We start from the raw sequence: 27,255 nt of genomic DNA, 5'->3' as shown, positions 1-27,255 counted from the left end.
TATATCAAGCAAAGAAAGCTGGGACCCCTGGCAATGGCTGGGGAGAGCAAATGGGCTGATGGCGGCTGGGTTGTGCTGTCCATGGGATGTCCTCGATGCTGCAACGCTGCCCACAGAGCATAGGACAGCTTGGTGGCCGTGTCGCTCAGCCATTGCCAGTGGCGATGGGACGGAGCCAGGGCCGGGGCCCTTGCGGGGTCATTGAGCAACAGCAGCGTCTCCTCCCTGCTCTGGCCCTTCTGCAGATGACGTTTGGTGCCGGGCGCCTGCAGGAAGGGATCCTGCTGCCTCTGCTTCACAGCCGAGCAGCAAGGCAGGAGTCTCACTGCTGCTGCTGCTGGCTGCCCCGGCATAAGTGAGGCAGCAGGGCTGGTAGGTGGGTTTGGCTGATAGCCCCAGTGGCGAGCTCGGCTCTCGGTGGCTGAACCACTGCAGGCCTTGCCAGCCCCAACCAGTGCCGGGAGCGAGAGTGCAGACAAAAGTGCCTGTGTCCTCCTGCCAGCAGCTGGCCCCATTAAACCATGCCTGCTTCCCATGCAGCGGGGTGCTGGTCCTGGGACCCCAACCCATCCTCTGTGCTCGCCCTGCGCCTTCCATCACTACAACGGGATGGGACCGAGCAGCCACAGCGGAGCATCCCCACAGCGGGACCCTCCTGCGGCCCAACCCGAGCAGTGGGGCCGGTGTCACATCCACTTAGAGGGCTCTGAAAATCCCTCGACCTGACACCTTGTTAAATACCCACCAGGGGTCACAGTTCCTGGGTTTCTTTTTACTGCTTTTCCTTCGCCCCGCTGCGACGTTTCGGTTGGCAGGAACTCCCCTGTGCTATTAGGTATCTTTCGGGGAACAAGAAACCTAGATCACTTACAAATTAATTTGGAGTTAAACCTACAGAAAATGAGAAACATGCTGCTTTGCAGGAGAGAGCGCTTGGCCAGCGATCAAGAAAAATACATCCAACCTGCCTGCTTCGGTGCGTTCGAGGTGGCCGGGGAAGGGGCTGTGCTCTCAAGGTACCCTCAGCCGTGTTGGGGCACGTGTTAATGGGGCCGTGGCCTATTCCTCCCTGTTAAAACCAGAGCAAGCCAATGGGAGATTCTGCTCCCTTCCTGCTGGGGCAGTCTGGAAGCCAGTGCTGGGGGATAACTGGCTCAAGCTTAGGGACAGTGCCCAGCCACGGGACCTTGCCCCAGTGCTTCCCCATTGCCACATTGGGCAGCACCCCAAGGGGGGGATCCCTCACCCCACAGCAGCTCATTGGGGTCTACCTCGGGGACCCCGTGGGTGGGTCTGGGCAGTGGGGGCAGCCCCCATGCTGGCTCCCAGAGGGTGGCATTGTGTCTGCGGCACAAGCTGCTGCTCTGGGAGGGGGCCGAGGGGAGGTTGGGGCGGGCGGAAGAGCAGTGATAAGATAAAAGGTCCGCGTTCCCATGCCGAGGGGCCGGGGGGGCGCGGGGCGAGCGCCGAGGCCACCCAGGTTTCAAGCGCTCGGCCTCGGCGCCTGACCCCAGCACATTCAGAGAGCACTTCCTAAATTTGTCTCCTGTGTTCCTGACTCACAAGCAATTTCCTCACCCATAAAACGGCATCGGCATGAAAGGACCGGCCGGGACACCAATTACTTGTCACCGTTTTACCACCCCGCTGCTCACCACTGTTTGTGATGCCATGCCAGGATCTGTCCCCCCCCCCAACCCGCACCCCAGTTTGCCCTATACACCATGGCACGGGGACACTTGGGGTCCTATGGGGATCGGGAAGGTACAGCAGGGTACAAAGGATCTACAGTGTCCAGGTCCCAGTGGTGTCCCCAGGCAGAGGCGTCCCTTGTCACAGCGCTCCTGGGTGTCCTGGAGGCATTTGATAGGACAGGAGTGGAGGGGAAGGTGCTGTGGGGTCTTGGAGGGGCTGAGCACGACCAGGACCCCCAGGACGCACATGAGAGCACTGTGCCTGATTGTCCCCAGTGCCACCAGCGGCCACCCTGCCCTCACCCCATGGCCGTGAGCTGAGGCATTGCGCAGGGCCCAGCCAGCACTACCAGCGGCCACCGCGCCACATCAGCTGCTAAACGGGTTTTATGGTGGGATTTAGGGACTTTTCTGCCGGGTAATTGATTTGCCCAGGCAGTAAAAGATCAAGGCCGGTGCTCAGGCATTGGCTCCCGGCTTCTGCCCGCCGTGTGGGCCCGGCCGAGCCTGCAGGCCCCGACATGGCGGCACGGTGTGGGGGCGCGGGGCCCGGTCCCTCCCGGAGCCCCCCTGCAGCCCCCCCTGCACCCCCTCCCAACCCCACCACCAAACAGCCCCCAAAGGAGACAAAAGGGGCTGTTTGGGGACCTGCCACCTGCTAGTCCCCATCCTACAATACCGCAGTAAAGAGGCACCAAACAAAGGCCTTAAAATCCTAAAGGGGCCCATTCATTAGGGTGACAAAGGGGGAAAGAACTACATTATCATAATTAATCCCGGTGCTGGCGGTGGGTGGCAGGGCCCTCTGTCTTCCAAGGTGGTGTGGGGACTGCCGGTGTCACCACATCCACACGCTATTGTGCCCCATGGCCTGGCGGAGCTTAGGGGGTTCTTAAGCTCTGTAAACACCATGGGACCCCCACGGGGATACGGTGCTCCCTCTGTCCCCTCCCCAGTCAGGGCTGTCTGCCCGCATGCTGTGCTCCCCCAAAACACCGGGGCTGAGGGGGTCTGCCTGTGTCCCATTGCTGCTGCTGCCCCGGGACAGCCAGGTACTGGGAAAAGGGGCTGGGGTCCTGCTGGCCCTGGCCCTGTCACCACATCCTATGGCATCATCCCAGGGCTTTCCCTGAATTCAGGGATGGGGCTCCATCCCTTCCCCACTGACACCACCACCCTGTTTGGATGGACCCACTGGACTCTGGCTTGGGGACCCCCTCCATCCCAGAGGGCTCCCAGCTGCCAGGAGCTGCTAGGAAACTGAGGCACAGAGTGGCACACAGAGGAGCCTGGAGGGCTTGGGGGCTGTGGATGCCCCCTCTCTCATCCCACCCTTCCACAGCATCCCTTTGGGTCCCACCATTCCTCTGGGGACACAGCACCCCCGGGGACACCCCCTCCCAGCCCTCAGTGCTGCACGGGACACCCCAACACCTCCTCTGTCCCACCACGGCCCCTGGGAGCCCGCACTGAGCAGGGGCCCACAGCCGGGCGGGCTGTGCTGGCTTTGCAGAGCACCATCTGGTTTCCAACTAACAAACGCCCGGCTCTGGCTCCCGGCAGAGGAGTTGCTGCTGTGGCTGTTTACAACTCTGAGGCTCTGGCATGGCCCCACTAAGTCCCCTCTGCTTTGCCCCCGGCTCCGTGTCCCTGTCTCTTCCCTACATCCCTCTCCCCAGCCCCCTTTGTGCCGCATCCCCAGGGCTGCCTGCTGGGGTGTCCTTGGGATTCTCCCATCCCATTTGCACCACGGAGTGGAACTCGCCATATGGAGACACCCCCTCTCCATGTGTCCCCACTCCCATCCCTGCACGGCCTCCCTCTGTATCCCAGTGTCTCACTGGGGCACGGCTCCAGGGTGTCCCCAGGGTGGGGATGGAGCCCTGGGCCCCCCTTTGCACCCAGGGCTGAGCTCCCGCAGCCATCCGTGCCGCAGAGCCTCTGCACAGGGTGGGGGCTGCGCGGAGCCATTTGCCTTTAATTGAATTTATTTGTTACAACCCCAAACAATGTAAAGCAGGCTTCTCCCAGGCTCCAGCTGCCTGGCTGCCCATTAAAATACCATCTAGAACAGCAAATCCCCCCTCCCGCCTTGATATAAAACAGCCGGTCAGCACGAAGCGGCAGGCGCAGCCTCCCCGTGCGTCAGCCTCTCCCTGGAGGCCGGTGGCCCGTGGGGCTCAGGACACAGCCCACGTCCCCTCCGGGTGGCTCTGGGGGATACAAGGGTGACCCAGAACTTGCGGCACCGAGCAGACCCAGAGCTGCCAGAGCCCACTGCTGTGGCGTCAAGGCACAGTCCTGCCTGCAGGCATTTTCCAGTTGGGTTCCATCCCCATATGGAGCTTGGGATGCTCTAAGAGGACCCAGGCCGCAGTGCTCAGATCCGTGCCACTGTACCACCCAGCTTTGGCACCCCAATGCTGCCATGGGTGAGCCTGGACGGGGCTGAGGATACCATCCCCAAGGGTTTGCTGACCACGTCTATGCCATTCATCAGTATGACCCCGGGTAGGGACAACCAGTGACAAATAGGTGATGGAGAACAGGGGTCAGGGGACACCACGGTGCCACCCCGCACAGCAGAACTGTTCAGCTGTCTAAAAAGAAGCAGCTGCCCAGCGGTAGTACCGGTCCACTGAGGAATAGGAATGGTGGAGCTGTTAATAGCAATCAGGCACAAGAAGTGCTGAATAGCTGTTTCCCTTCTGTATTTGGGGGACAGCCAGATGCTACAGGCCTATCGCGGGACGTGGGAGAAACCCTTTCTGCGCCGCTGGTGCCCAGCAAAGCTCTGTGGTTGCCCCAGAACCTGGCTGTAGGGTTTTCCTGAGTTACTGATGGGGTTTCCCCCTATGTGGGGCCGGTAAGGGAACGCCTGGAGGAGTTCAGATGTTGGGAACTCTGCACCCCTTATGGGATGATGCTCTGTGTGGGTTCACCCCCAGCAGCTCCGCAGGTTCTCAGTGGGAGCAACACTGACTCTGTCCAATGGAGACCCCGGGAAGGTGCAGAATGAGCAGAGCTCCCATAAAGCTGGTGCAAATCCCTATTGCCCCGCAAATCACTGCTGGCATTTACCATTGCTCCCTGCCCCTTGATAGGGGGCGATCTGCACCCCCCAGCCCCCCCTCCCACTTCCAGGCCCGGTGTGTTGAGGTCAGATGTGCACAGCTGGGGATGGGGCAATGCTCTTGGGCAGCCCCAAAAAGCAGATACCCCCTGCCCCCCCATGGCAGAGCACCCAGCCCTTGTGGGGACTGCCAGCCCTTAGGGTGGGAGCAGAAGTGCCCACCCCTTGGGGTGCACACGAAGGGCACTCAGCCCATTTGGCAGTGGGTATGGGGGAGCCCCCACGCACCCATTCTCTTGGGGGGAGGTTATGAGAAGCTGCACGGCCCCACAGGCGGCTACAAGGGATTGACTGGGGGATAAGCAGCCCTCGGGGAGGACGCTCACCCCTCGAGGCACGCACGGGGGGCTGCCCATACCCCCTGTGGGGTGCGCGCACCCATCCTTGCAGGGGGCACCTATGGGGACCGTGCCCATCCTCGGAGGCGGCAGCTTTAGGGCGACGCCGTCAGGTTCGCTACCGGGACGCCCGTTCCCCGGGGCACCCACGTGGAGGCCTTGGCGGGGGGCGGCCGTGCGCTCCGTCCCGCTCCTGGGAGGCGGCCGCCGTGGGGCGATGCCGCGGGGCGATGCCGTGGGGTGATGCCGTGGGGCGATGCCGTGGGGCGATGCCGTGGGGATGCCCACCCGGTGCCGCCCCGCTCCCCGCTCTGCTCGCGGCGGGGCCGGGCGTTGCGCTGCGGTGACGGGGGGGGGCGGGGGCGGCGGGGGAACCCTGCGGGGGGGTTCCGCCGTGTGTGGCCGCCGGCGGCGGGCGCTGCCGTTGCTTAGCAGCGGCGATGGGCGCTGCCGCGGCGGCGGCGGCCAATGGGAGCGGCGGCGGCGGCGCGGCCCCGGCGCCCCCCGCCCCCGCCCTCCCCTTTAGAGGCGCGGCGGGCGGCCGCCGGCCCAGAGCCCTCCGCACCGGCACCGGCAGCGCCGCTCCGCCGCACACCCGCGCCCTCCGCGCCCATGGGGGCCGCCGCCGCCTCGCTCGGCCCCACATAACGGGGCAGCTCGCCCCGCACACCGCCCCGCCATGCCGGCCGAGCCCCCCCGCTCCGCTCCTCCGCGAGCCGCCGCCCTCCGCAAAGCGCTGCCCGAGGTAAGCGGCGAGCATCGCCCGCTCCGTCCCGCACCGCGACGTGCGGGTGTCCCCGCTGAGCGCCGCCGCTCCCCGCAGGGCCGCGGGGCCCCGCTGTGGCTGCGGGCCCGATTCCAGGCGCTGCTCTTCGCGCTGGGCTGCCGGATCCAGCGGCACTGCGGGAAGGTGCTGTTCGTGGGGCTGCTGCTGTTCGGGGCGCTGGCCGTGGGGCTGCGGGTGGCCTCCGTCGAGACGGACATCGAGCACCTCTGGGTGGAAGGTAAGCGGCCGTGCGGGAAGGCGCGTGGGGCCGGACCCGCGTGGGATCCGCGCACGTGTGTGTGTGTGTGTGCCGGGAGCGGGGCGCGCTCCCACGCGTGTTTGTGTCTCGGCTCTCCCGGCCGTTCGCTCTTTCGCCGTTTGCTCCTTTCTCGCGGAGCATCCCCTCGTCCCGCCGTCGATCCCGGGTTGCTGAGCGCTGCGGGAGGCTCGGCCCGGCTCCCGTCCCCGCTCCCGTCCCTTTGTGCCCCCCGCGGCTCCTGCCCGCTCCCCGTCGCACCGGGGGGGCCCCGCGGGCGCAGCGCCGGGGCAGATGTTGCCGAGCGGAGGGTGTCAGCCATCTTAGCGCGGAGCTGCCTCCTCCCCCACGCCCCGCTCCCTGTGTGGTCCTCGGCTCCTCTTGGATTCGGTTCAACAATAGAAGCAACTTTGCTCTCCCACCCCCTTTTTTTTTCTTCTTCTTCTTCTCCTTCTTTCTCTTTTTTCCTCCCCCTCCCCGGCTCTCTACGTTCCCGCACAGCCCCCACCTGCTCCCCGCACCCTCGTGGCGCTGCTCCCGCATCGCTCCATCCATCCGCCGTCCCTTCTCTGCGCGGTGCTGCCCGGAGCGCTCTCGCCGTGTCCCCCGGGGCCGCGGGGGCTTCGCGCTTCTCTGATTCTGCAGCCGGGGGTTGGGGGGTGTTGGCTGGTTGCTGCCGTGGGGCAGCGTGTTGGGATGGGGATGGAGCCGGGGTGGCGGCGGCGCCGCGTTGGTTCCATCGCGGTGCAGCGCGTCCCGGTGCCGTCGGTGCGGGCTCGGAGCGGTTCGGTGCGTTGAAGCTCCCCGCGTCCATCCCTGTCCCGAGGCCGTGGGCTGCGTGTCACAGGTGCAGGAAGGCACGCGGTGCCGTTACACCCTGAGCTTTTATTTCCCTTTATTTTGATGCTTCTGGGATTTCTCTGCCGTCCTTTCCCCGGTCGTTGTGCGGGGTGGGTGGGTGCGTTGCTGTGCTGCGGGTCGGTGCGGGCAGCGTGGGGCTGGCACAGGGGTGTGAGCCTAAAGCAGCCGGAGGTGTGTGGGGTGCTGGGAGCCGGGTCCTGTGCAGAGGTGTCTGCGGACTCGATCTTCCCGTTCTGTACAGCCCTGAAGGGGCAGGGGGTGTGTGCAGGGAGTCCCGATCCTATTGCCGATGGCCCGGCTTAGGAGTAGGGTGGCTGAGGACCAATGCCCTTCGGGAGCTGCTTGGTGCCTTCTCACCTGCCCCATTAGGGACAGGTGGTGTGATGCAGCATGATGATGCTCCAACGCAAACCATAGCACCCAGGCGAGGCCCAGGTGGGGTTGGTCCTGCAGCAGGAGGCTGTGGATGGAGCTGTGACCTGTGGGGACACACCGAGATGGGGTGTGCAGCCCTTGGATGCTCTGAGGGGGGGCTGTACCCCTCCATAGGGGAATTTCACAACCCTGGCTGTTGTGGGGTCCCTTATGCTGACTTAGGGTTGTCCCAGCACTATGGGCTGGGGGATGCTGGTGGTGCCTGTGGTGTTGCTGTGTGCTCCACGTCCCAACTTGGGAGATGGGAAGAGGCCGTGTGTCACCCCATAAATTGGACTCTGCTGTGGAAATGTTCAATTAGGTTCCTCCGAAGCAATTAGCCGCTCGCAGGCTTTGAATCCCCGTCTCGCGGCGAGTGTTGGGTTACCTCGAGACACCTGGCAGCTGTTCCCAGCTCTCCCAGGGCGCTGCGGGGCCGGGGAGGCAGAGCGCTGGGTGGTGAATGGCGCTGCCTGATTTATGGGGCTGAGGGCTGGTTCAAAGGAAGGCCGGGTTAATTCCTAACCGGAACAGCCCCACGCTCCCACAGCACCGGAGCAGACCCCATCCCTTTCCTGGAGGGGTCAGGGATACCCTAAATGCCCTGCAGGGCTGAGGGATGGAGGTGGGTGTGTGGAATGGGGGGTGAGGGCCATTTCCTTCCCTGTTCCCACAAAGATGAGATAATTATTATATATATATCTATATCTATATATTTTCCCCCCAGCTCCCTGATGGCTGCCGTCCTTCCCTGACCTCTACCATAGGGTTTGGCACAGGGTGCTGTCCCCCCGCCCCCAGCACCCAGGGAGATGGCACCCACGGAAGGAGGGGGGTTTGGCTCCAGGCAGCGGAAAGCCACAATAAAAGCTGAGAGTGGGGATGAAAGGCCCTCCCCACCCTTCTGTGCCCTACGGCAGAGAGAGCTGTGCCTGCAGCCCTGCTTCCCACGCTGCTGCGGGACCCGGGGGGGGTGGGGTGTGGTGTGGGGTGGGGGTTGTGTGGTGCCTGGGTGGGCATGGGGAGAGGTGGGTGGTCCCGCTGCTGCCGTGTGGGTTTGGGGGGCAGGAGGTGCCCACATCCCTGCTCCGTGCCCGGGTGGTGGCACTGGTGGCACTGTGTGGGGTGAGGACATTGCTGCTGTGCTGCCCCTTCTATCCGGGTCTGGGACCCTGTACCCCATCTGGCCTTGGGATTAGGGTGCGTCCGTGGGACCCCATCCCCAGGAGCTCGGACCTACACACTGCAGCTGTGGGGTGCTGGGTTGGTGATCCCGTTGTCCTAAAATCCAGCGCTGTGCTCTGTGTGCTCACCCTGAGCCTGCCCTACAAGCACCATTGCCGGGTGCTCGCTGTTCTCGGGGTTCAGCGGGGTCTGCCTCTGTGTTTTTCCCTCTGGGACACTGCCGGGATCTCCTTTTGCCATCCCCTTTCCTTGTCGGCGCGTTCAGCTTTTCTTTTAGGGCTGGAAACTTTTGCTAATTAACCAAAAAGTCCCGGAGACCTCGGATGGCTGCGGTTATCCGCTCGCGTTCGTTTCGCTTTGCTTCTCCGCTTCAACATTTCTGTTTCCCTGGATGGTTTGGGGGCTTTTCCTTTAAACTCGGCCGTATCCGCGGCGCTCGGAGGGGACTCTGCCCCGTTGGGGAGGGGGCGGCGCGAGGGACCCAGAAGAGGGTTTTATTCTCTGCCTCTCCCTCGGGCCTGGAAAAGTGGTCCGAGTTCAAAAAATTCATTTCTTGCCTGAATGAAGCCAGCAATGTGGAAAAATTTCACCATTCAGCGCGGGATGAATGTATGTTTCAACCACACATTAAGTGACATTAGCAAGCAGTGGAGTGCCTAATGTGGCCATTTTTCACAGCAGCCAACAGAGGGGGTGATTAGCATAATTAGTACAGGCAGCCCCATACATATGGAAATGGCAAATGCCTAAATGCCAACACCAGTGGAAATTTATGTCAATGCTGACAGGAGTCTGAGCGCTGAATGGTCCCCGCCTCAATCCCCGCTCCCCCTTTTCGGGGGTCGCGCTGTCCCCTCGGTCCCGGCCGCGCTGGGAACGGATTTGGGGGTAATAAAGACATTAATTTGGCCGCGCCATAAACAAAGCCGGCTCCCCATCCGTGGCCCCAAACCGGCCCTTTGCTCCGGACTTTTTTTTTTTCCTTTTTCTTTCTTTCAATTTTCGTGCATCCCCTGTGCTGGGTTTTGCCGGCAGAGCCCCCCTCTCCTTTGCTGCGTTTACTTCGGGAGCGCTCCGATGGGGTCGGAGTGGGGCTGCCACCCCGCGGGGGCACGGGGCCGTGTTGTGACAGGACGGGGCCGCGGGGCTCCTCGGGAGGCCGGGACAGGTAAAAATGGCTCTTTCAGCACGCCCTGAGCGAGACTTCCTCCAGAGCAGCATGGGTCCTTTCACAGCTCCCTAATCCAGCTAATCCGCCCCACAACACTCCCAAGGTGGCCTCCGGCTGCTGCGTGCCTGGCGGCACGGGGATGGCGCGTCCCCTCCCCACATGCTGCGGGACCCCCGGCTGTGGGGTTATGTGGGGCAGTGCTCAGGGTGGGGGGATCCCGTACCCGTTGCCCCCTTTTTTTTTTTTTGGAGGGGGTGTGTTCATGTTTGGATCTGGTGATGGCGGTGTGCCTCTTGTTGTATAGAGGATGTGTGGATATGGGGATGCTGGGGGGGAGGGGTGGCTGTTCCTGGAGGAGGGTCTCGATGTGATATTCTTTATCTGAACGCTGCTCTCCAGCTCTGTAGGACGTGCCCCACAAGGGATCCCTTTGCTGGCAGTTTGGCTGCAGCTGGAGTAGAGCTGTGCTATGGAGCTGTAGGACCCTGTGTGCCATCCAACATGCTGTTCCCTATAGCCTTCAGCCTGTCTCTTGAGGGCTGAGTGAGGATGTGCTCATTGCCTGCCATTCTGCTCACCTGAGCACTGACAGCTTCTGGTAGTACCTAAGTGTCCACCCACCCCTGGGGGACACAGCGTGGACTTTGTAGCGGTGCATCTCTTGAGGGGTCAGCGCCTTTCTGCAGTGCTTTCCAGCATCCTCCTCGCTTTTATCCCTTTTGGCTGTGGCAGATCAGTGTGGGGATACCCCCACTGTGTTGCTGATGTGGCTGTCTGGGGGCTTGGCACAGGGTCTGTGGACAACAGACCCTCCAACTAATGTCTAAGGGCGGTGCTTGGCCCTGTGGCTCAGCTCACCATGGTGTGGGGGAAGCCACCACCCAGGGTAGCTCTTTGGGTCCCTGTCTGGTCACCCCCTAGGCTACAAACTGGTGTCCCTGGCTGTGGGTGAACCACTGCTGGGTTGTGGTGGAGCTTGGAGGGTGGGCGGCTCAGGCAGGGTGGCCGGGGAAGGAGGCAGGGAGGCTCCTGCCCTGCCCTATAATCTAGCAGTGGATGCCATAATTATGGGAGGGCTCCTACAGCACAGCCCATGTGTGTGTCCTCCCGCAGTGCTGGGACCCTTCTGGGCACCCACTTGGCCACTGTGTGTCCCCCCCAATTTCCCTCTTCATGTGTATTATCATCCCTGCATCCCCATCCCGTGGTACCCAAACCTTCATCCATCGCATGGAGGATGCGGTGCACCCCAGGAGACATCCATCCCTTTGGGGAGCAGGGTGGGATGCTCATCGCAGTGCCGGGTGTCTGATTGGAACCAGAGGGCCCTTTGCATGACAAAGCCAAGGGCTCCCTTTGTTAATTGGAGTCTATAAAAAAATATATATACAAAAAAAAAAAACAAACCAAAAAACCTACCAACAACCCCATATTTACATCCTGCTCCCCATAGCTGCGCTCATTGTTGCTGTCATGGCGTTCTGGCCCCCTCTGCTTGGTGCGGGTCGTCCTGCTCCGTTCCCAGCCCAGGGACGGCCGTGTGCCCGTTTGAAGTGTCCCTGGCAGCCCGGCGCGCGCTGCCGTGTCTTTTCATGTTGCTCTTTGCTTAATTAGGGTGTTGGAATTTGAGGCTTCCTCAGTGCCTTTGAAGCTTGCTGACTGCTCGCAGTGCCCTGTTCCAAATTAACACTAATTACAAGGGACGGCTTTTTATTTTCTCTCTATTTTATTTTTTTATTTTGTATTTTGTGTGTGTGTGTGTGTGTGTGTGTGGGAGGGAGGAGGGGGGGTATCTTCTGTTTTCCCCTCCTGGGATGCAGGACCCCATGGGCCCCCCCTGCCTCCAGCCCCATCCGCCCATCCATGTGGGTGGCACAACTGAGATCAGAGCAGTGATGCACCACCCCCCCCCTCGGCCACGACCTCCCACCCTGCTGGGAAGGGACGGTCCCCCCCATGGCACCCTCCCTCCCCATGTCCCCAGCCCCGGGCACCGCCATCCCCTCTGTCACACTCACACAAAGGCCACAGCCGTGCCCCCCCCCCCCACTCCTCCCATTGCCTCCCCCCCCAGCCCTGGCACAACCTCCATCCCAAATGGCATCTGATGGACACCAGCTGCTCCTCAGCCAGGCCAGGAACAATAAAGGCACACCCCCCCCCCCCCCAGCCCAAAAAACAAGGAAAATATAACAACAACAACAACAAAAAAAAAAGTCATCCCCATATAATAAGTCATTAAAAGGGGAAGATTCTGCTGCTTATTTGCGGTCTTGCTCTGGCCTCCTCAGTGCTGGCTGGGGGCCAGGCCTGCCGGGCTCCGGCTTTGTGCCCAGGGAGTGTCCTGGTCCCAGCATGGATGAGAGCTGAGTCCCGGCACCGGGATGTGTGGTGTCCTCAGAGGGTGGCAATGGGGTGGGGGCTTCATCTCGGGTACCCCAAGATGGATGATGGGTGCTATGGGTCCTGCAATATAGGGCTGGATATAAAGCTGGTGTGTTCTGCTGGGAATGTTGGTTGCTGAAACTCTTGTGTGGTATTTAAGGCTTCCTGTGTCTTGGAGGTGCCAAAATGGGCCCCTGGTGTGCTCATGTCCCCAGCTGCTCCCAGAGCAGCTCTGGGGGTCAGTCATTGCTCCAGGTGGGGGTGGAGGGGATGTGTCGTGTCCCCTTCATGCTACCCAGGAAAGGCAAAGCCAATGAGCCGGGGGAGATGTGGGATGTGATGGGTGCATGCTTTGATGTATGAGCACGTGGAGGTCAGAGTGCTTGGGAGAACCCCATGGCAAGAGATCCCCCAGGTTTGGTGGCATATGGGGACAGTTCACATCCGCGGGGGTCCCTCGGTGGGTGCGGTGCTGGGACACGGTGTCGGTGGTCCCGGTGTCATGGCCTCCCCCCATCCCACAGCGGGCAGCCGTGTCAGCCAGGAGCTCCGCTACACGAAGGAGAAGCTGGGAGAGGAGTCGGTCTACACGTCCCAAATGCTGATCCAGACCCCGAAACGCGAAGGGGAGAACATCCTGACGCAGGAGGCCCTGCAGCTCCACCTCGAGGCGGCCCTGGCTGCCAGCAAAGTGCAAGTCTCGCTGTACGGAAAGTGAGTCCTGCTCCAGATGGGGGGGCCAGGGACTCCCACCGTGCCCTGTGTCCCCATCTCACCCTCCCGTGGCAGGGAACCCATCCTCAGCTTCTTCTCCTATTGCAGATCGTGGGATTTGAACAAGATCTGCTACAAGTCGGGCGTCCCCATCATTGAGAATGGAATGATTGAGAGGGTGAGTCCTGAGCGTGGCACCGAGTGGGTCAGTGGGGGCACTGGTGCCGTGGGACTCCCACCCTCGGGCATCTGCCCAGTGAGAATGGAGCAGCAGATGGTCAAAACCCATCTGTTGAGAGTGTGCAGCCCTGCAGCTCCGTGTTGGGGCACGGACTGGGGCTGGGATGGGAGGTGGTGGTACAGGCAGGTGTGCAGGGCAGCCACACAGCGCGTTCCTCCAACCCGCTGCCTCTCTTCCTCCTGCAGATGATCGAGAAGCTGTTCCCCTGTGTGATCCTGACGCCACTGGACTGCTTCTGGGAAGGGGCCAAGCTGCAGGGAGGCTCAGCCTACCTCCCGTGAGTGGATGGGGGACACCAGTGGGGGTCCTGGTGGCACATGCCTGTCACCCCGAGCCTTAGGATGGGGAAGTGGGTGCAGTGAGGTGCAGGTGCACGGGGCTGCTCGCTCCATGCTCCTCTCCCCTCCCTGGGTGCTTTTTGGTGGGGCCTGGGGAGGCCCCCTGCATTCCTTCTGTTTACAGCCGTGTTTGTCCGGAGAGGCCGGGCAGCCTTGTGCATTGTCAGCAAACGCAGCCCCGTGCTTTCTCATGCTAATGCTGCTCTGAAAGCTGCCCGTTGCCAACCAGATGAAATAGTGGCCTTATTCAGGGCTGGGAGGAGGGGGAAGGGGCCTTGGCGTGCCCAGCCAGCACTGGGGGGGGGGGGAACTGTTTGGCCCCCCCTTAGTCCCTGGGATTGTGCATCCCAGCCTGGCTGGCTGTGAGCGTGGCACCAGTGGCACTGTCTGCCGCGGGACTGGCATCGTCCCCGTGCTTGGAGACAACTCAGGGACTACTTGAAGATGTGGACAAGGGGTGGCAGCAGGGCATCTCCCTGCAGCGGTACCCATGGGGCAGCCCTGGGACTCTGTCCCCTTTTTAAGGCTCTGAGGGGTGAGCAGGGCGGGGGCTGGGAGAACAAAGCGTGGCAATCTGTGGAAAGACAAAAGGATTTGCCCTGGCTCAGTGAAGCAAGCAGAGCAGATAAAAGGGGCTCTCTTTGGAAGTGGCAGCGGCTCCGGTTGGTATGTGGGAATCTGGAGCGCCCAGCTCCGGCCCAGCCAGCCTTCATGAATCATCGGGCTGCCCTTCTCCCCAGAGCCCGCACTTGCTCTGGGCTTTTTCTTTCCCTTTTTGCATCTCTGGGCTGGGTTAGTTGGCTTCTTTTAGTCTGTCTTCTCTCAAAGAATTACTGGAGCTGGGACAGAGGTGGAGCCTGGAGTGGAGCATCCTACATAGGCAGCAGATAAACCCCATTTCTTAAACACCCATCCTCACTCCCTACCCTGACCCTATAGCAGACCCCAAAACCTGAGAGTAGAATGGGCCCGACATCCCCTCCCCACTCCCTGTATCAAGATGTTATCCCGCAGGCTGTAATTGTGCTGACTGCTTGCAGGGAGCGGGGCGCGCAGGGCCGCCTGCCCCCCTTTGTCCCAGCCTAACAGGATCAGGCACGCTGCTTGACTCAGGGCACGGCCTGCTGCGCCAGAGCTCGGGGACGCTGCAGGATGCACCAAGGACTGATGCTTCCCCCCAGCCTTGTCGTTAGGGATTTTGGGGTGCGGAGCCCATGCAATGGGGTCTGGGGTGGGGGGTTTCAGCATCGCCCTGTGCCACTCTCTCTGCAGGGGCCGTCCTGATATCCAGTGGAGCAATTTGGACCCTCTGCAGCTGATGGAGGAGCTGGGGCAGTTCACATCCTTAGAAGGCTTCAAGGAGCTGCTGGATAAGGCTGAGGTGGGGCAGGCTTACATGGAGCGGCCCTGCCTGGACCCCCGGGACCCTCAGTGCCCCTCCAGTGCCCCCAACAAGCAGAGCCAGCAGGTGGGTGACAGCCCATGGGGGTTGGGGTGGGACCAGAGGGGCTCACCATCCTCTGCCCACATCTGACACTGCCTTCCCTCCTCCGGCAGAGCCCCGACATCCCGGCGGAGCTCTCTGGGGGCTGCCATGGCTTCTCCAGGAAGTTCATGCGCTGGCAGGAGGAGCTGATTTTGGGTGGCACAACCAAAGACTCCCAGGGCAAGCTGCTAAGGTAAAGGTTGCAATGCAGGATTGCTGGGCACAGCGTGTGGTACTGTAGTGGTGGTGCTCTCATCCAGCACCCAAGGGAGCACTTTGACAAGGGGGGCGGTGCTTTGGAGCAAGGCTGGGAATAAGAGGGACTGGGGGGGACCCAGGACATGGGGTGTTGCAGCCCTGATCCCAGCAGGATGTGTGTGTGTCTCCCCAGTGCCGAGGCCCTGCAGACAATGTTCCTTCTCATGAGTCCCCGGCAGCTGTTTGAGCACTTCAAGGATGACTATGAGATCCATGACATCAGCTGGAGTGAGGAGAAGGCAGGTGCTATCCTGGAGGCCTGGCAGAGGAAATTTGTGGAGGTGGGCACCAGGAATAGCTCCCCTCTGCCCAAGTCTTGCATGGCTGTGGGTGACAGCACCATGCTTATGGTCCAGCGGGTCCCCAGGCAATGCTCACCCTCTGGGTCTTGTTATGGGGTGACATGTGTCCTGGCTCTGTCTAATGGGACTTATGCCCTGCAGCTGGCACAGGACTCCATCCCGCCCAATGCCACGCAGAACATCCATGCCTTCTCCACCACCACACTCAACGACATCATGAAGTCCTTCTCTGACGTCAGTGCCATCCGGGTGGCTGGGGGATACCTCCTCATGGTGTGTATACTCCCCTCTGTCCATCTTCTGCTCCATACCTCCCTGCCCACTGCCTCCTTGCTAACCACTGTGCTCCTCCAGCTGGCCTATGCCTGCGTCACCATGCTGCGCTGGGACTGCTCCAAGTCACAGGGCGCTGTTGGCCTGGCCGGGGTCCTGCTGGTGGCCCTCTCTGTAGCCTCTGGGTTAGGGCTCTGCTCACTGCTTGGTATCTCCTTCAATGCAGCCACCACACAGGTAGGTGCCGGGGGAAGAGCCATGGGTCCCCTTGTCCTAGGTGGTGTCTGTGCCCCTATGCTGACAGTGGCTGCTCTCTGGCAGGTGCTGCCCTTCCTGGCCCTTGGCATTGGTGTGGATGACATGTTCCTCCTGGCTCATGCCTTCACTGAGACCAGCCAGCACATCCCCTTCAAGGTGAGCACTCAGCCCAGTCCTGGGATGCCCCACTGTTCCCCACGTTCCCTTGTCACTGTGTCCCTCTGTGTCCTACAGGAGCGGACAGGAGAGTGCCTACGGCGCACAGGGACCAGCGTGGCTCTCACTTCTGTCAGCAACATGATCGCCTTCTTCATGGCTGCCCTGGTGCCCATCCCTGCCCTGCGTGCCTTCTCACTCCAGGTATGCCCTGCACCCACTGGGGAGTGGTGACCCATGTTGTGGGGTGGGAAGAGACTGGCTCTGACATGTCCCTCTGCCCGCAGGCAGCCGTGGTGGTGGTGTTCAACTTTGCTATGGTGCTGTTCATCTTCCCTGCCATACTGAGCCTGGACCTGTACCGGCGGGAGAAGCGCCGTCTCGACATCCTCTGCTGCTTCTACAGGTAGCAGATCTCTGCCAAGGATGGCGCACAGGACCCTTGTGTCCCACCCAAAGCAGTCTTGTGGGCAGCCCTGCTCATTACCTCACCACCTCCTCCTTCCTCTTCCCACAGCCCTTGCTCCTCACGGGTCATCCAGATCCAACCCCAGGAGCTGGCCGATGCCAATGACAACCATGCCTCCCACCCATCCCCCTATGGCCACCCTGGCGTGGCCACCAGCACTCAGATCACCACCACCGTGCAGGCCTTCACCCAGTGCGACCCATCGGGCCACCACATCGTCACCGTCCTGCCACCCACCTCCCAAGTGTGCACCTCGCCTGCCGTGCTGCTGCCGCCTGCCGACCCATTGGGCTCGCAGGTCTTCACCCCCTCCAGCTCCACACGGGACCTGCTGGCCCAGCTGGATGAGGCCAAGGGTGGGCGTGAGTGCGTGCCTCTGCCCTTGTGCCGCTGGAGCCTCTCTGACTTTGCCCGTGAGAAGTATGCCCCACTCCTGCTGCGGACCCAGACCAAGGTGAAGTTGGGTGGGGATGTGGGGTTGTACAGTGCGGCATAGTAGCACGCGACATTGGTTGACCTGTTGTCCTTACAGGTGGTGGTGGTGGTCCTCTTCTTGGCACTGTTGGGACTAAGCCTCTACGGCACCACCATGGTGCATGATGGGCTCTACCTGACAGACATTGTGCCACGGGACACCAAGGCTCACGCCTTCATCTCAGCCCAGTTCAAGTACTTCTCTTTCTACAACATGTTCATCGTCACCAAAGGTGGTTTCCACTACCCAGGCGCCCAGGCAGCCCTGCTGAGCCTGCACCAGGCCTTCAGCACCGTCAAGTACGTGGTGCGTGAGGGCAACCATGACCTGCCCAAGATGTGGCTCCACTACTTCCAGGACTGGCTGCGAGGTAAGGGGCTTCTCCAGGGCTTCCACCCCAACCTTTATGCCAAGAAATACCTTCCCATGTGCATAGCATCCTCTGGAGCCCCCATGGTGTCCCCACGGTACTGCAACGGATGCTCACCGAATGCTTTGTCCTCAGGGCTCCAGGCCACCTTTGATAGGGACTGGCAAGCCGGCCGCATCACCCATGATAGCTATCGCAACGGCTCTGAAGATGGGGCACTGGCTTACAAGCTCCTCATCCAGACTGGCAACAAGAAGGAGCCCTTCAACTTCAACCAGGTGCCTGGGGATAGGGCTGGGGATGGAGTGATGGGGCTGTACCGTGTGCTGTGCCCACTGCTCTTCTAACCATCAGCCCTGCCGCCCCCATAGCTGACCACGCGGCGGTTGGTGGATGAGAATGGCATCATCCCCCCAGACACCTTCTACATCTGCTTGACGGTGTGGGCCAGCAACGACCCCTTGGGCTTTGCTGCCTCCCAGGCCAACTTCTACCCACCGCCGCCTGAGTGGATCCATGACAAGTACGACACTACAGGCGAGAACCTGCGAAGTGAGTGAGCGCCTACTGGGGTCCCCGTGGCCCCGAGCATCCCCTGGCATGGGGACACTGTTCCTCGCCCCTTGAGAAACCCCCAGCATTCCTCATCCCATGGGCATCCCTTGATGGAGATGTATTCCTGCGTCTTCTTGCTCTGCACTCTTTGTGCTCTACACCCCAAGCATCACTCAGCTCCTTGTCCCTAGCCTTGTGGTACCCACAGAATCATAGAATCATTAAAGTTGGAAAAGACCTCTAAGGTCATCCAGTCCAACTGTCCACCTGCCACCAATATTGCCCAATGACCATGTCCCTCAATGCCACATCCTTATGGTTCTTGAACACCTGCAGGGACCCCACCACCTCCCTGGGCAACCTGTGCCAATGCTTGAAGTGGTGCCCAGGTGCATATCTTGACTGTGCTCATATGGAGTCAGTTTCCTTCATGCTATGTTTTCCTCCCCAGTCCCAGCAGCCCAGCCACTGGAGTTCGCCCAGTTCCCCTTCTACCTGAGCGGGCTGCGTCGCACAGCTGACTTCATCGAGGCAATTGAGAGTGTGCGGGCCATCTGCCAGGAGGCGGCCCAGCGCCATGGGGTGCTGAGCTACCCCAGTGGCTACCCCTTCCTCTTCTGGGAGCAGTACATCGGCCTGCGCCACTGGTTCCTGTTGGCCATCAGCATCCTGCTGGCCTGCACCTTTCTCGTCTGTGCCCTGCTGCTGCTCAACCCCTGGACGGCTGGTATCATCGTGAGTGTGTGCTCTGGATACCTGCTTTTTGGGGATGGATGCCCATATGGAGGTGGTGGTGGGTGGAGGATGCCCATAGTGGGAATCAGGAATCAAATTGTAGAATCACTGAGGTTGGAAAAGATTGCTAAGATCGTCTGGTCCAACCACCAACCCATCCCCACCATGCCTACTAAATATGCCACTCAGTTCCACATCTACCCTGCTTTGTAAGGATATTCCTTATGAGAGGGATGGAGAGCATCACCCAATAGGTGGAAAAAGAGACACCCCAAATAAAGCAGAAAGGAACAATAGGTTGAGGACACAGAGATCCTATAATGGTTTGGGTTGGACATGGTGTGCATTGGAGCCCCCCCTCACTGACCCCTCTGCTCCCAGGTCTCCATCCTGGCCATGATGGCGGTGGAACTGTTTGGCATTATGGGGCTGATGGGCATCAAGCTGAGTGCCATCCCTGTGGTCATCCTCATCGCTTCGGTTGGCATCGGTGTGGAGTTCACTGTCCATGTGGCCCTGGTGAGCAATAGCAGACCCCTTCCTGCCCGTGTGGCACCCTGGTTCCACTCCTGGACACAGTGACTGCCTTCACCCCATGGTGCTGAGCCCTCCATAATCCTCCCACCTTCTGCAGGGCTTCCTTACGGCAGTTGGGAGCAGGAACGTGCGCTCAGCTGCTGCCTTGGAGCACACCTTTGCCCCTGTGATGGACGGCGCTGTCTCCACCCTCCTGGGTGTCCTCATGCTGGCCAGCTCTGAGTTCGACTTCATCATGAGGTGAGGGCTGCACACCCTATCCAGCAGTGCTGGGCGGCAGTAGGGCTGGTGGGGGCAGTGAGCCCACTCAGCCCTCTGCCTATCCTACCTGCAGGTACTTCTTTGCGGTGCTTACCATCCTGACGCTGCTGGGACTGCTCAACGGGCTGGTGCTGCTGCCCGTCCTGCTCTCCGTCATCGGGCCACCCTCTGAGGTATGACCTCCATCCCATGCCCACCTGTCCTAATACCCCATTGCTCTGTGCACTGCCTTCACCCTATATCCAGCTCAGCCTTGCCCAGTCCTAATCTCAACCCACACACCCACCTCAGCCTTCCCCTGTGCCATCACTTTTGCTTTACCCTATTCCTTCTTTGCTCTGTATCCTGTTGTCCCATCCTGGCTTGACCCCATCCCTGTGTGTCTCTGACATCCCTTACACCATCTCCTCTCTCCTCAGGCATCTCCTGTGGATAATGGCCCCCGCCTGCCTCCTACAGAGCCAGTACCCCCGTGCCTCGGCCCTGGGGGTCTGTACATCCGCCGTGCCCCTGCCTGGCCTGCTGCCTTCACTGATACCTCAGACACAGAGTGCTATGGCGATGGTGTGGGGCCAGGCAGCCCCCAGGGACCCTTCATTGTGCCCCCTGCTCCGGCACACATTCTGCTGGAGGCTGGCAAGGACCCCAGTTTCCCCCGCATCACTGTGAGTGTCCCTATGTGTCCGTGTGGTGGTTGGATGGAGTTGAGGGGCAGGGACATGGGGGTTGGTGGGGTGGTGCCAGAGGGATGCTCAGCCCCCCTATCTCACTCCTCCCTAGGTGCTGAAGCCCTACAAGGACAGCCCAGAGGTCCAGGGGAAGAAGGAGCAGCCTATCCCCCAGCCTGCAGCCTCATTGCCTTTCGGGGAGCCGTGCCCCGCACAGCCCAGAGACTACCCACACCCCACAGCACCACCTCGGCTGGGTCAGCCCTGCTCCTCCAGCCCCTGGCCAGCCCCTCGGGCCTCCCTGCCAGCCTACAGCACCCACCTGCAGGGCCCTGCTGGCAGCTACACCACAGTCACAGCCACTGCTTCAGTGACAGTGGCCCTGCACCCCACGTTGCCTGGCTCCTACCCCAGCTTTGGCACCGAGACAGACAGCCTGGAGGAGCCCAGCACTGTGCCCGACTCCTTCGAGATGCAAAGCCTGGAACGCCGTGGGGCAGGCACCCGGCACTAGGTGAGCTGGAGGCATGATGCCCATGCCCCCCCTTGGCCCTGGTGCCAGCTGCCCAAACAGTGGCCTAACGCTGCAGTAATGCTACTGGGTGCAGGTGTTGCATAGCATATGGATACGGTTTGGGTTTTGGGGACCCAGCTGAATCCCCACTGTCTCCCCACAGGTCACCAGCTCCATGGATGGCACCCAGGCTGGCAGCTCCCAGCGTGGCACAGAGGGTGCAGAGCGGGCTCGCCCGTGTTGTGCTGCTAATCGCCCCCGTGGCGATGCTCCGGTCTCAGCCGAAGAGGATCGGCCCCACACCCAGGCTTGGCAGGGCAGGCTGCCATTCCTATGTAAGCTGTGTGCAGGCCACGCTGTGCCAACAGGGCCATGTCTCTCCATGTGCCTTGGAGTCACCCTGCGCCTGTGCCCCCCAGAAATGGAAGCACTAACTCCCCCTCTGTTTCTGGAGCTGCTGGCACAGGGGGTGCAGCGCCCAGCCCTCTGCCCTGCCACCTCCCTTCATGGGGCCGCTGCCTGCTCCCCATCTCCTCCTCCTGGGACCCCCCCCCAGCCACCTGCTGGGCTGCCTTGCCCCTGGTGCCCCCCTGCCCCACAAGGCAGGTGCCCCAGAGCTGTGGGTAAGGCCCAGGGTAGGTATCCCCCACCTTTATTTATTTGCAAAGGGAAACTATCTATAGAGAGATATATATTTTTAAGCTTATTTTAAAAGATTTATTTCTCAGCCGAGGGCCTTGTCAGGCTGCCTGGGGTGGGGTAGTGAGAGGCAGCCCCATGTCCCTCCACCCTCTCTGTGCCTCAGTTTCCCTACCAGTGAGCACAGGAGGGACAGATCTGGGGGACGTGCTGGGGAGCCCATTGCTGCCAGCACTCAGGCAGGAATTGGAGGGGAGGGGTCCTTGGGGTGCTCCTCGCTTTGCCAAGGCCCTGAGATGTCCCACAGTCACAGCTCTGCCCTGTGTAGGGCGCCCACACTGCCACTGGGATCATCCAGCTGGGAAAGCAACTTACTTGCCCCGTGCCCATGCAAAGGGGCCATCTCCCCTGCCAACCCCCATCCCCATCCCGGGCACCGTCCGCGCCGTTACCCAGCACTTTAACTCCAGCGGTGTTGCTGTGCCCACTGCCCCGGCCCCCTGACACTGCTGCTGTGCTGGGGTGGCCCTGGGCTCCTCGTCCCCGTGCCAGGCGTGGGCACGGTGGGCAGCCCCCCCCTCCCCCCACCTCCAACCACGCCATCTAAGTTATTTATATCAAAGAGAGCAAAGGTTTATTTTTGTAGTTTGTACAGGCGGTAGTGGGGAACTGAAGGTTTATTTTTAAAGAGTAAATATATATATTATATATAAATTATCCGCTGTGTCTGACCCTGTCTCCTGGGGGGGGCACAGCTCGGGGGGTGGGATGAGATACACACAGCTGTGTGTGCAATGGGCTGTGCAAAGAGGGGCGGGGGTGGTGATGGAGGTTTTGCAGCCCAGGCAATGCTGGGTGTGGGGCTGGGAGCTGCCTCATGCCTTCTGAGCTCCTTCTCCATCTTCGCCGTGCGGGGGCCCTGGTGCGCTCCTGTAGCTCAGCCCTGCTGCCAGCGGAGGGCAGCACTACCCCAGGAAGGATGGGACCTGGATGCGATAAGATTTAATGCTGGGCCCATCCTGTTTCCCTTGGGCTGCCCGGATGATCCTCCTATCCTGCTTTGAATCTAGCAAGTGTGGAAAAGCACTTTATTGCTGCTCAGTGCCGAGCAGGGCGCACTGCTGCTGCAGGGGGGCTGTAGGGGGCACAGCCCCTACTTGCTGTGTGGGTCCAGGTGGCGGTGGTGGTTGCGGGGCCGTGTGCCGCGCCGGGGTCGACACAGGTGGGAGGGCACCCCACTTCCACGCCGCAGTGCATGGGAGCGCCAGGCTGCTGCGATGCTATCGACCTGCCCAGAAGGGGACATCAGTGTGGGTTCCCCAAACCGGCCCCATGACAACACCATGACAACAGGGCACCTCACAACTCACTGGGATGAGCAGATCACGCTGGTTCTGGCTCTCCAGCGTTGCCAGCTCGCTGGGTGCCAGCAAGGGCAGGCGCAGCTCCTGCACGGGCAGAGCGGCCACCTCAGGTACCGGCCGCTCCAGGACGGCCTGTGGGACATTAGTGATGGATGGTTGGATGGAGCAGACACTGGGGGGCTTGGGGAGGTGCCCACCATGCTGCACTCACCGAGCTGACGTGCGCCCACTCCCGCACAGCTTGCACCAGGTCCAGCTCGTCTGCAGCCAGCTGGTCACTGCGCAGCACCCGTGCCAGCACCATGTCAGAGAGCTCATGGAAGCCCCGTGTCTGCACCACTGCCTGTGGATGCACTGCTTAAACCAGCACCCACCCACAGCCCTCACACCTACCCTGCCTGGCACCCCAGCACCTTCCCCAGCCCATCCCCAGCCCAGCGGCTTACAGCACCTGCTCCCAGAAAAACATTTCCTCCCCAGCCCCATCCTCCCCATGGCCCCACTCCCCTGCCCCACACCGTGTCCCCATTTGCTCCCTGTTTCCCCCTGTAGCCTTACCATGGTGTAGCTCTCAATGAACGCCAGGCAGTGCTGCTGGAGATCCGCCTGCCCGTAGGTCACTGCAGCCTGTGGGACAGCAGGGACTACCATGAGGGTCCCAGGGCAGGAAGGGGTGCATGGCATATATGATCTTTCACCCCTGCCACAGGAGCACAAGGCAGCATGTCGGTGTGACATCGCCAAGGGACAGGGCAGCTGCTGGGGGGAGGGAGGGAAGGGAAACCCTGCCCCGTCAGCCAGCTCAGACCCCAAAATAGCAGAGCTATTTTTACCCTCTGTGACGCTCCTTGGGAAGTCATCACTGGTTTTTCCCCAGCACCCCAGGCTGACCCTCACCCCACAGATGGCCCATAGCCCACATGGGGGACCTGAGCACCATCCCTGCTGTTCACATCAGAGCCAGGTGCCACTTACCTGCAGGGCCTCACAGACTTGCTCCACACTCAGCGTATCCTTAATGAACTCCACACAGAGCTACAAGGTGAACGGGAGAGTGGGTAGGCAGGGCAGGGGACCCACCACCACCCCCATGTTGCTCAGCATCCCCTGAGCCCCCCAGACACAGGACTGGATATGTGGTGGAGGTGTCTCCAGGGTTTTGTAACATATGGGATGAGGAAAGAGGGTTTGTAGTAAAGCATATGGGCAGAGATTGAGTTATGGCAAGAACCTGCAATGATCAAACCCCATCCAACTGCATATCCTGGGGATGGTCACCCAGCTCTGTCTGTGACCCAGTACTGCCATGGGAACACTGCTGATGTCCCCCTGTGTGGCTGCTGGGTGACCCCAGCTCTCCCTGCTTGGAGAGGAGCATCTGTGGCTGCAGTCTAAATTCCTGCCCATACCAGATGCCTCACACATAGGGACATAAGCCGTGTGGGGGCAGAGGCAGGTCAGGGCTCTGGGAAACCCAAAGTGATGTGATCTGTGGGGAGGAGCCATCTGCTGGACCAGAAGGGCCGTGAGTCACCCTGCAGCTGGGGACAGAGCCAGGGGCTTCCCCGGCCGTCACTTGACCCCCACCTTCACATACATCAGCTGACGAAGGCCATCGCTCTGGGGATACCCCTGTTGGATGGTGCAGACCCCTGGCTCTACTCCTCACACCTCTGCTGACCTGCTGTCATGGCTGGGGTCTTGCTGAGCGTGTCCTTATGAGATGAGGGGCTGCTCTGGCAGCTCTCACATCCTCAACAAGCTCCTTCCTCACTGTGCTGCTAAGGGAGGGGAAATCCGGGTGTGAGGTGCATGTCATGCAATAGAACCAGCAGTAATTCAGGAATGACTCTGGTGACGTGTCCCAGCTGCCCAAAGAGCTCCCTCCCCTTTTCCTGCTGCCCGTCCATCTGTCTGACTGCATCCCTAATGGAGCCTACCAGCTCACACCACTCCATTTTGCTTTCTGCTTCCTCCCCAAAGCCTCCCAGACCACAGCAGCCCCAAAGGGTGCCCAGTGCTTCCCAGAGAGGGTCTTTCCCAACAGCATCCTCCTGACATGGCTGGAAGGCATTGGGGCTTTCCTGCTGCCCTTGGTGGGGTGGGAGATGTGCAGTCCTGTGTCTTATCATGGGATTTCCCCAGCTCTGGCTGTACTAGGGTGCTCCTCAGCATGAGGGCATAGAGGACTCACTACCAGGTCTAAGCAGGGTCATACCTTGCACAGGTCCTGCAGGCCGTACTCCACCGATGAGGTCAGCACCTCCAGCACCTAAAGAATCACAAAACACAGAATATCCCAGGCTGGAAGGGACTCACAAGGATCAGGAGCCAACTCCTGGCTCCACAGTGAGCCACTCAAATCCTGTGTCTGAGAGCACTGTCCAGATGCCCCTTGAACTCTGGCAGCATGGGCCCATGACCACTGCACTACCATGGGGAGCCTGTTCCACACCCACCACCCTCTGCTGCAGAACACTTTCCTGATATCCCAACACATGTGTGTGTAAAATTTATATATATACACTGGGCAGAGCAGCTCAGGGACCACAGGGGTGCATCCCTCTTCCTCTATGAAAGCTCTGGGCTAGGAATGTTTGGGAGAGGGGTTGCAAGATAGGACAAAAATGGAGCTCCCCCTTTCTGATATCCCTATCCAACACTCCTGCTTGTCCCAAGGCACATGGGGAACATGGTGCTCTGGACACCTCACAGTGCTGGGCTGAGCCTCCACACACTCATTGCATGGATGGCCATCCCCTCCCTAAGAGCAACAAAGCTCCCCTTCACCCATTAGTCCCCACACACACCCCCCATCCCCACTCACAATGTGGCTGTTGAGGGTGACGCTGTTAGTGTAGAGGAACTCGATGACAGCAAGGAAGACTTCGGGCTGCACGTTGCCCAGGATGAAGGGTCCCTGGGGTGTGATGCTGCTGGGAGGGTCCTCATCACTCGTCAGCATCCCCCGGAAGGCCTGGCAGCGACACGCCAGCACACAGCGATGTGCAAACACCTGCTGCTGCTCCCGGCCCACCACAAACGTCACATCACTGCTGGGAGAGGGGACCATGAAGAACATGGAGAACACAGCGCCAGGGCTGGGACAGGGAGTGGGTTATTGTGGGCTATAGGGTCCCACTGCCTCACTGGTTCCCCCAGCCCCACAGTCTTGGTGCATTGTGCTGGCTTCTGTGGAAATGGGGTTTGTGGGATTTTCACAGAGATTTCTCTTCTGGGTGGCCAAGACTTCAGCCGGGATGGGGATTTCCTGTGATAACACCCATGTTTCTGCCAGGCTTCAGCATGAGACAGGCAAAGGGGACCACACAAGTTGGCCACACAGCTCAGCTCCGGGCAGGAACACAACCAGGGCCCCTGTGGGGCTGTCCCCCATCCCACAGCCATGGGGTGTCAGCAGAGATGGCGAGAGGAAGCACGGCTGAAGCCAGGGGGGAGAAAGCAGATACAGGAGGGGGGAACGGCACAGAAGCCATGCGGAAGCCATGCACGTCCCATAGGCTGCCAGCAGAAGGCCTCGGCCTGCGGGAGGGGAAGATGGCAGCCCCCCGGCCTTCCCCTCACCTGAACTGGGGGTTGTTGACCAGGGAGCGGAGGGCAGCGGTGAAGGCGGCCGCCTCGCCATGCAGCTGGGCCGAGCAGGAGCCGGCCATGAGGAGAATGGAGGAGGAGGAAGGAGGGGAGGAGGCAGGCATGGGGAGGAGGCTCAGCGTCATGGCCTATTGCTAGGGAAACGGGCAGGAGGGAGGCTGGGCTGGGAGAGACACGGGGGCCGAGTGAAGGGGAGGAAAGCAGGGAAGGAAGCAGGGAAACCCACCCTAGAGCATGCTCTGCAGCCCTTGGGTCTGCATAGGAAAGTGTTGAATGCAGGCAGAATGAAAGGACAGCCAGCCCCCAGGAGCAGAGTCCAGCTGCCGGCTGCTTGGCAGCTCAGCCAGCAGCAAGCTATAAATACCTCCGCCGGCAGATAGATACACAAAGGCCGTCTCCACTTTCCCCAAATAGATCTGCAGTCGGGGCAGACAAAGGCGCATTGATGGGGCAGCCGGGCATACCAGCTGGGCTGGGCTCCGAGCAGGGAGAAAACACCATTCGGGTTACAGACAGAGCTGCCCCAACTCAGGGCATGGGTGCAGCAGGACCCCCAGCACAACATGGGGCTCGGCTGCCCCACTGCTGTGCTCAGTGGGTGCCCAACCCTGTGTACTATGGGAGAAGTGGTGCTTGGGGATGAAACCCGGGGGGAAACATCAAACCTTTGTGCAGCTCACAGCGGGGTTCACTCGGCTGTTCTCCATCCGTCGCATTGGATGCTCGTATGGTGTTTATTTGGGGTGTCCAGGAGGAGAAGCCAATATCACAAGGTGCTGTGTCCCCAGTCTGGCTGTGGTCCAGGCTGCAGCTGGCAGCGAGCTGTG

At 60.9% G+C, this 27,255-nt stretch overlaps 2 protein-coding genes across 8 annotated transcripts in view; one reads left to right on the top strand and one right to left on the bottom strand.

Moving 5' to 3' along the window:
• Window positions 1-22,169, top strand: part of PTCH2 (patched 2) — a 25,336-nt gene extending 3,167 nt beyond the window's left edge. The window contains exons 1-24 of one of the 3 annotated variants that reach the window (XM_015870335.3): window positions 5,704-5,910; window positions 5,989-6,169; window positions 12,728-12,917; window positions 13,026-13,095; window positions 13,344-13,435; window positions 14,769-14,964; window positions 15,054-15,175; window positions 15,374-15,521; window positions 15,684-15,815; window positions 15,897-16,052; window positions 16,137-16,229; window positions 16,308-16,433; window positions 16,517-16,635; window positions 16,747-17,152; window positions 17,231-17,543; window positions 17,679-17,821; window positions 17,915-18,095; window positions 18,550-18,833; window positions 19,215-19,352; window positions 19,468-19,610; window positions 19,705-19,804; window positions 20,051-20,296; window positions 20,412-20,813; window positions 20,977-22,169. In XM_015870335.3, coding sequence (XP_015725821.2) covers window positions 5,845-5,910; window positions 5,989-6,169; window positions 12,728-12,917; window positions 13,026-13,095; window positions 13,344-13,435; window positions 14,769-14,964; window positions 15,054-15,175; window positions 15,374-15,521; window positions 15,684-15,815; window positions 15,897-16,052; window positions 16,137-16,229; window positions 16,308-16,433; window positions 16,517-16,635; window positions 16,747-17,152; window positions 17,231-17,543; window positions 17,679-17,821; window positions 17,915-18,095; window positions 18,550-18,833; window positions 19,215-19,352; window positions 19,468-19,610; window positions 19,705-19,804; window positions 20,051-20,296; window positions 20,412-20,813 — 4,047 coding nt within the window. In that variant the 5' untranslated portion in view covers window positions 5,704-5,844 and the 3' untranslated portion in view covers window positions 20,977-22,169. Of the gene's footprint in view, window positions 1-5,703; window positions 6,170-12,727; window positions 12,918-13,025; window positions 13,096-13,343; window positions 13,436-14,768; window positions 14,965-15,053; window positions 15,176-15,373; window positions 15,522-15,683; window positions 15,816-15,896; window positions 16,053-16,136; window positions 16,230-16,307; window positions 16,434-16,516; window positions 16,636-16,746; window positions 17,153-17,230; window positions 17,544-17,678; window positions 17,822-17,914; window positions 18,096-18,549; window positions 18,834-19,214; window positions 19,353-19,467; window positions 19,611-19,704; window positions 19,805-20,050; window positions 20,297-20,411; window positions 20,814-20,976 lie in introns of those variants that run through there. The other 2 variants (XM_085511581.1, XM_085511582.1) reach the window with 2 other exon arrangements.
• Window positions 22,064-27,236, bottom strand: BTBD19 (BTB domain containing 19). Of its 5 annotated transcripts, none has more exons than XR_014932820.1 (8): window positions 26,402-26,667; window positions 25,644-25,869; window positions 25,035-25,088; window positions 23,792-23,851; window positions 23,375-23,516; window positions 23,028-23,159; window positions 22,823-22,948; window positions 22,064-22,740 (listed from the first exon to the last, which is right to left on the bottom strand). XR_014932820.1 is itself a non-coding variant. In XM_085511615.1 (8 exons), exons 2-8 carry the CDS (start codon window positions 25,779-25,781, stop codon window positions 22,606-22,608), a joined length of 714 nt encoding a protein of 237 aa, XP_085367741.1. In that variant the 5' UTR covers window positions 25,782-25,869; window positions 27,094-27,236; the 3' UTR covers window positions 22,064-22,605. The 5 variants fall into 5 exon arrangements, 4 of the variants coding, with proteins under 4 accessions (XP_085367741.1, XP_085367738.1, XP_015725827.2 ...); XM_085511615.1 differs by lacking the exon at window positions 26,402-26,667 and adding an exon at window positions 27,094-27,236 and having other exon boundaries at window positions 23,375-23,443; XM_085511612.1 differs by lacking the exon at window positions 26,402-26,667 and adding an exon at window positions 26,793-27,051 and having other exon boundaries at window positions 23,375-23,443.
• Window positions 27,237-27,255: the final 19 nt, after the last annotated feature.

This window comes from Coturnix japonica, chromosome 11, assembly GCF_054131305.1.
Source record: "Coturnix japonica strain WE chromosome 11, WE-NBRP24, whole genome shotgun sequence".
Classification (NCBI taxonomy): Eukaryota; Metazoa; Chordata; class Aves; order Galliformes; family Phasianidae; genus Coturnix; species Coturnix japonica.
The sequence above is the reverse complement of the archived record's forward strand: the minus strand, read 5'-3'. Positions and strand labels throughout refer to the sequence as shown.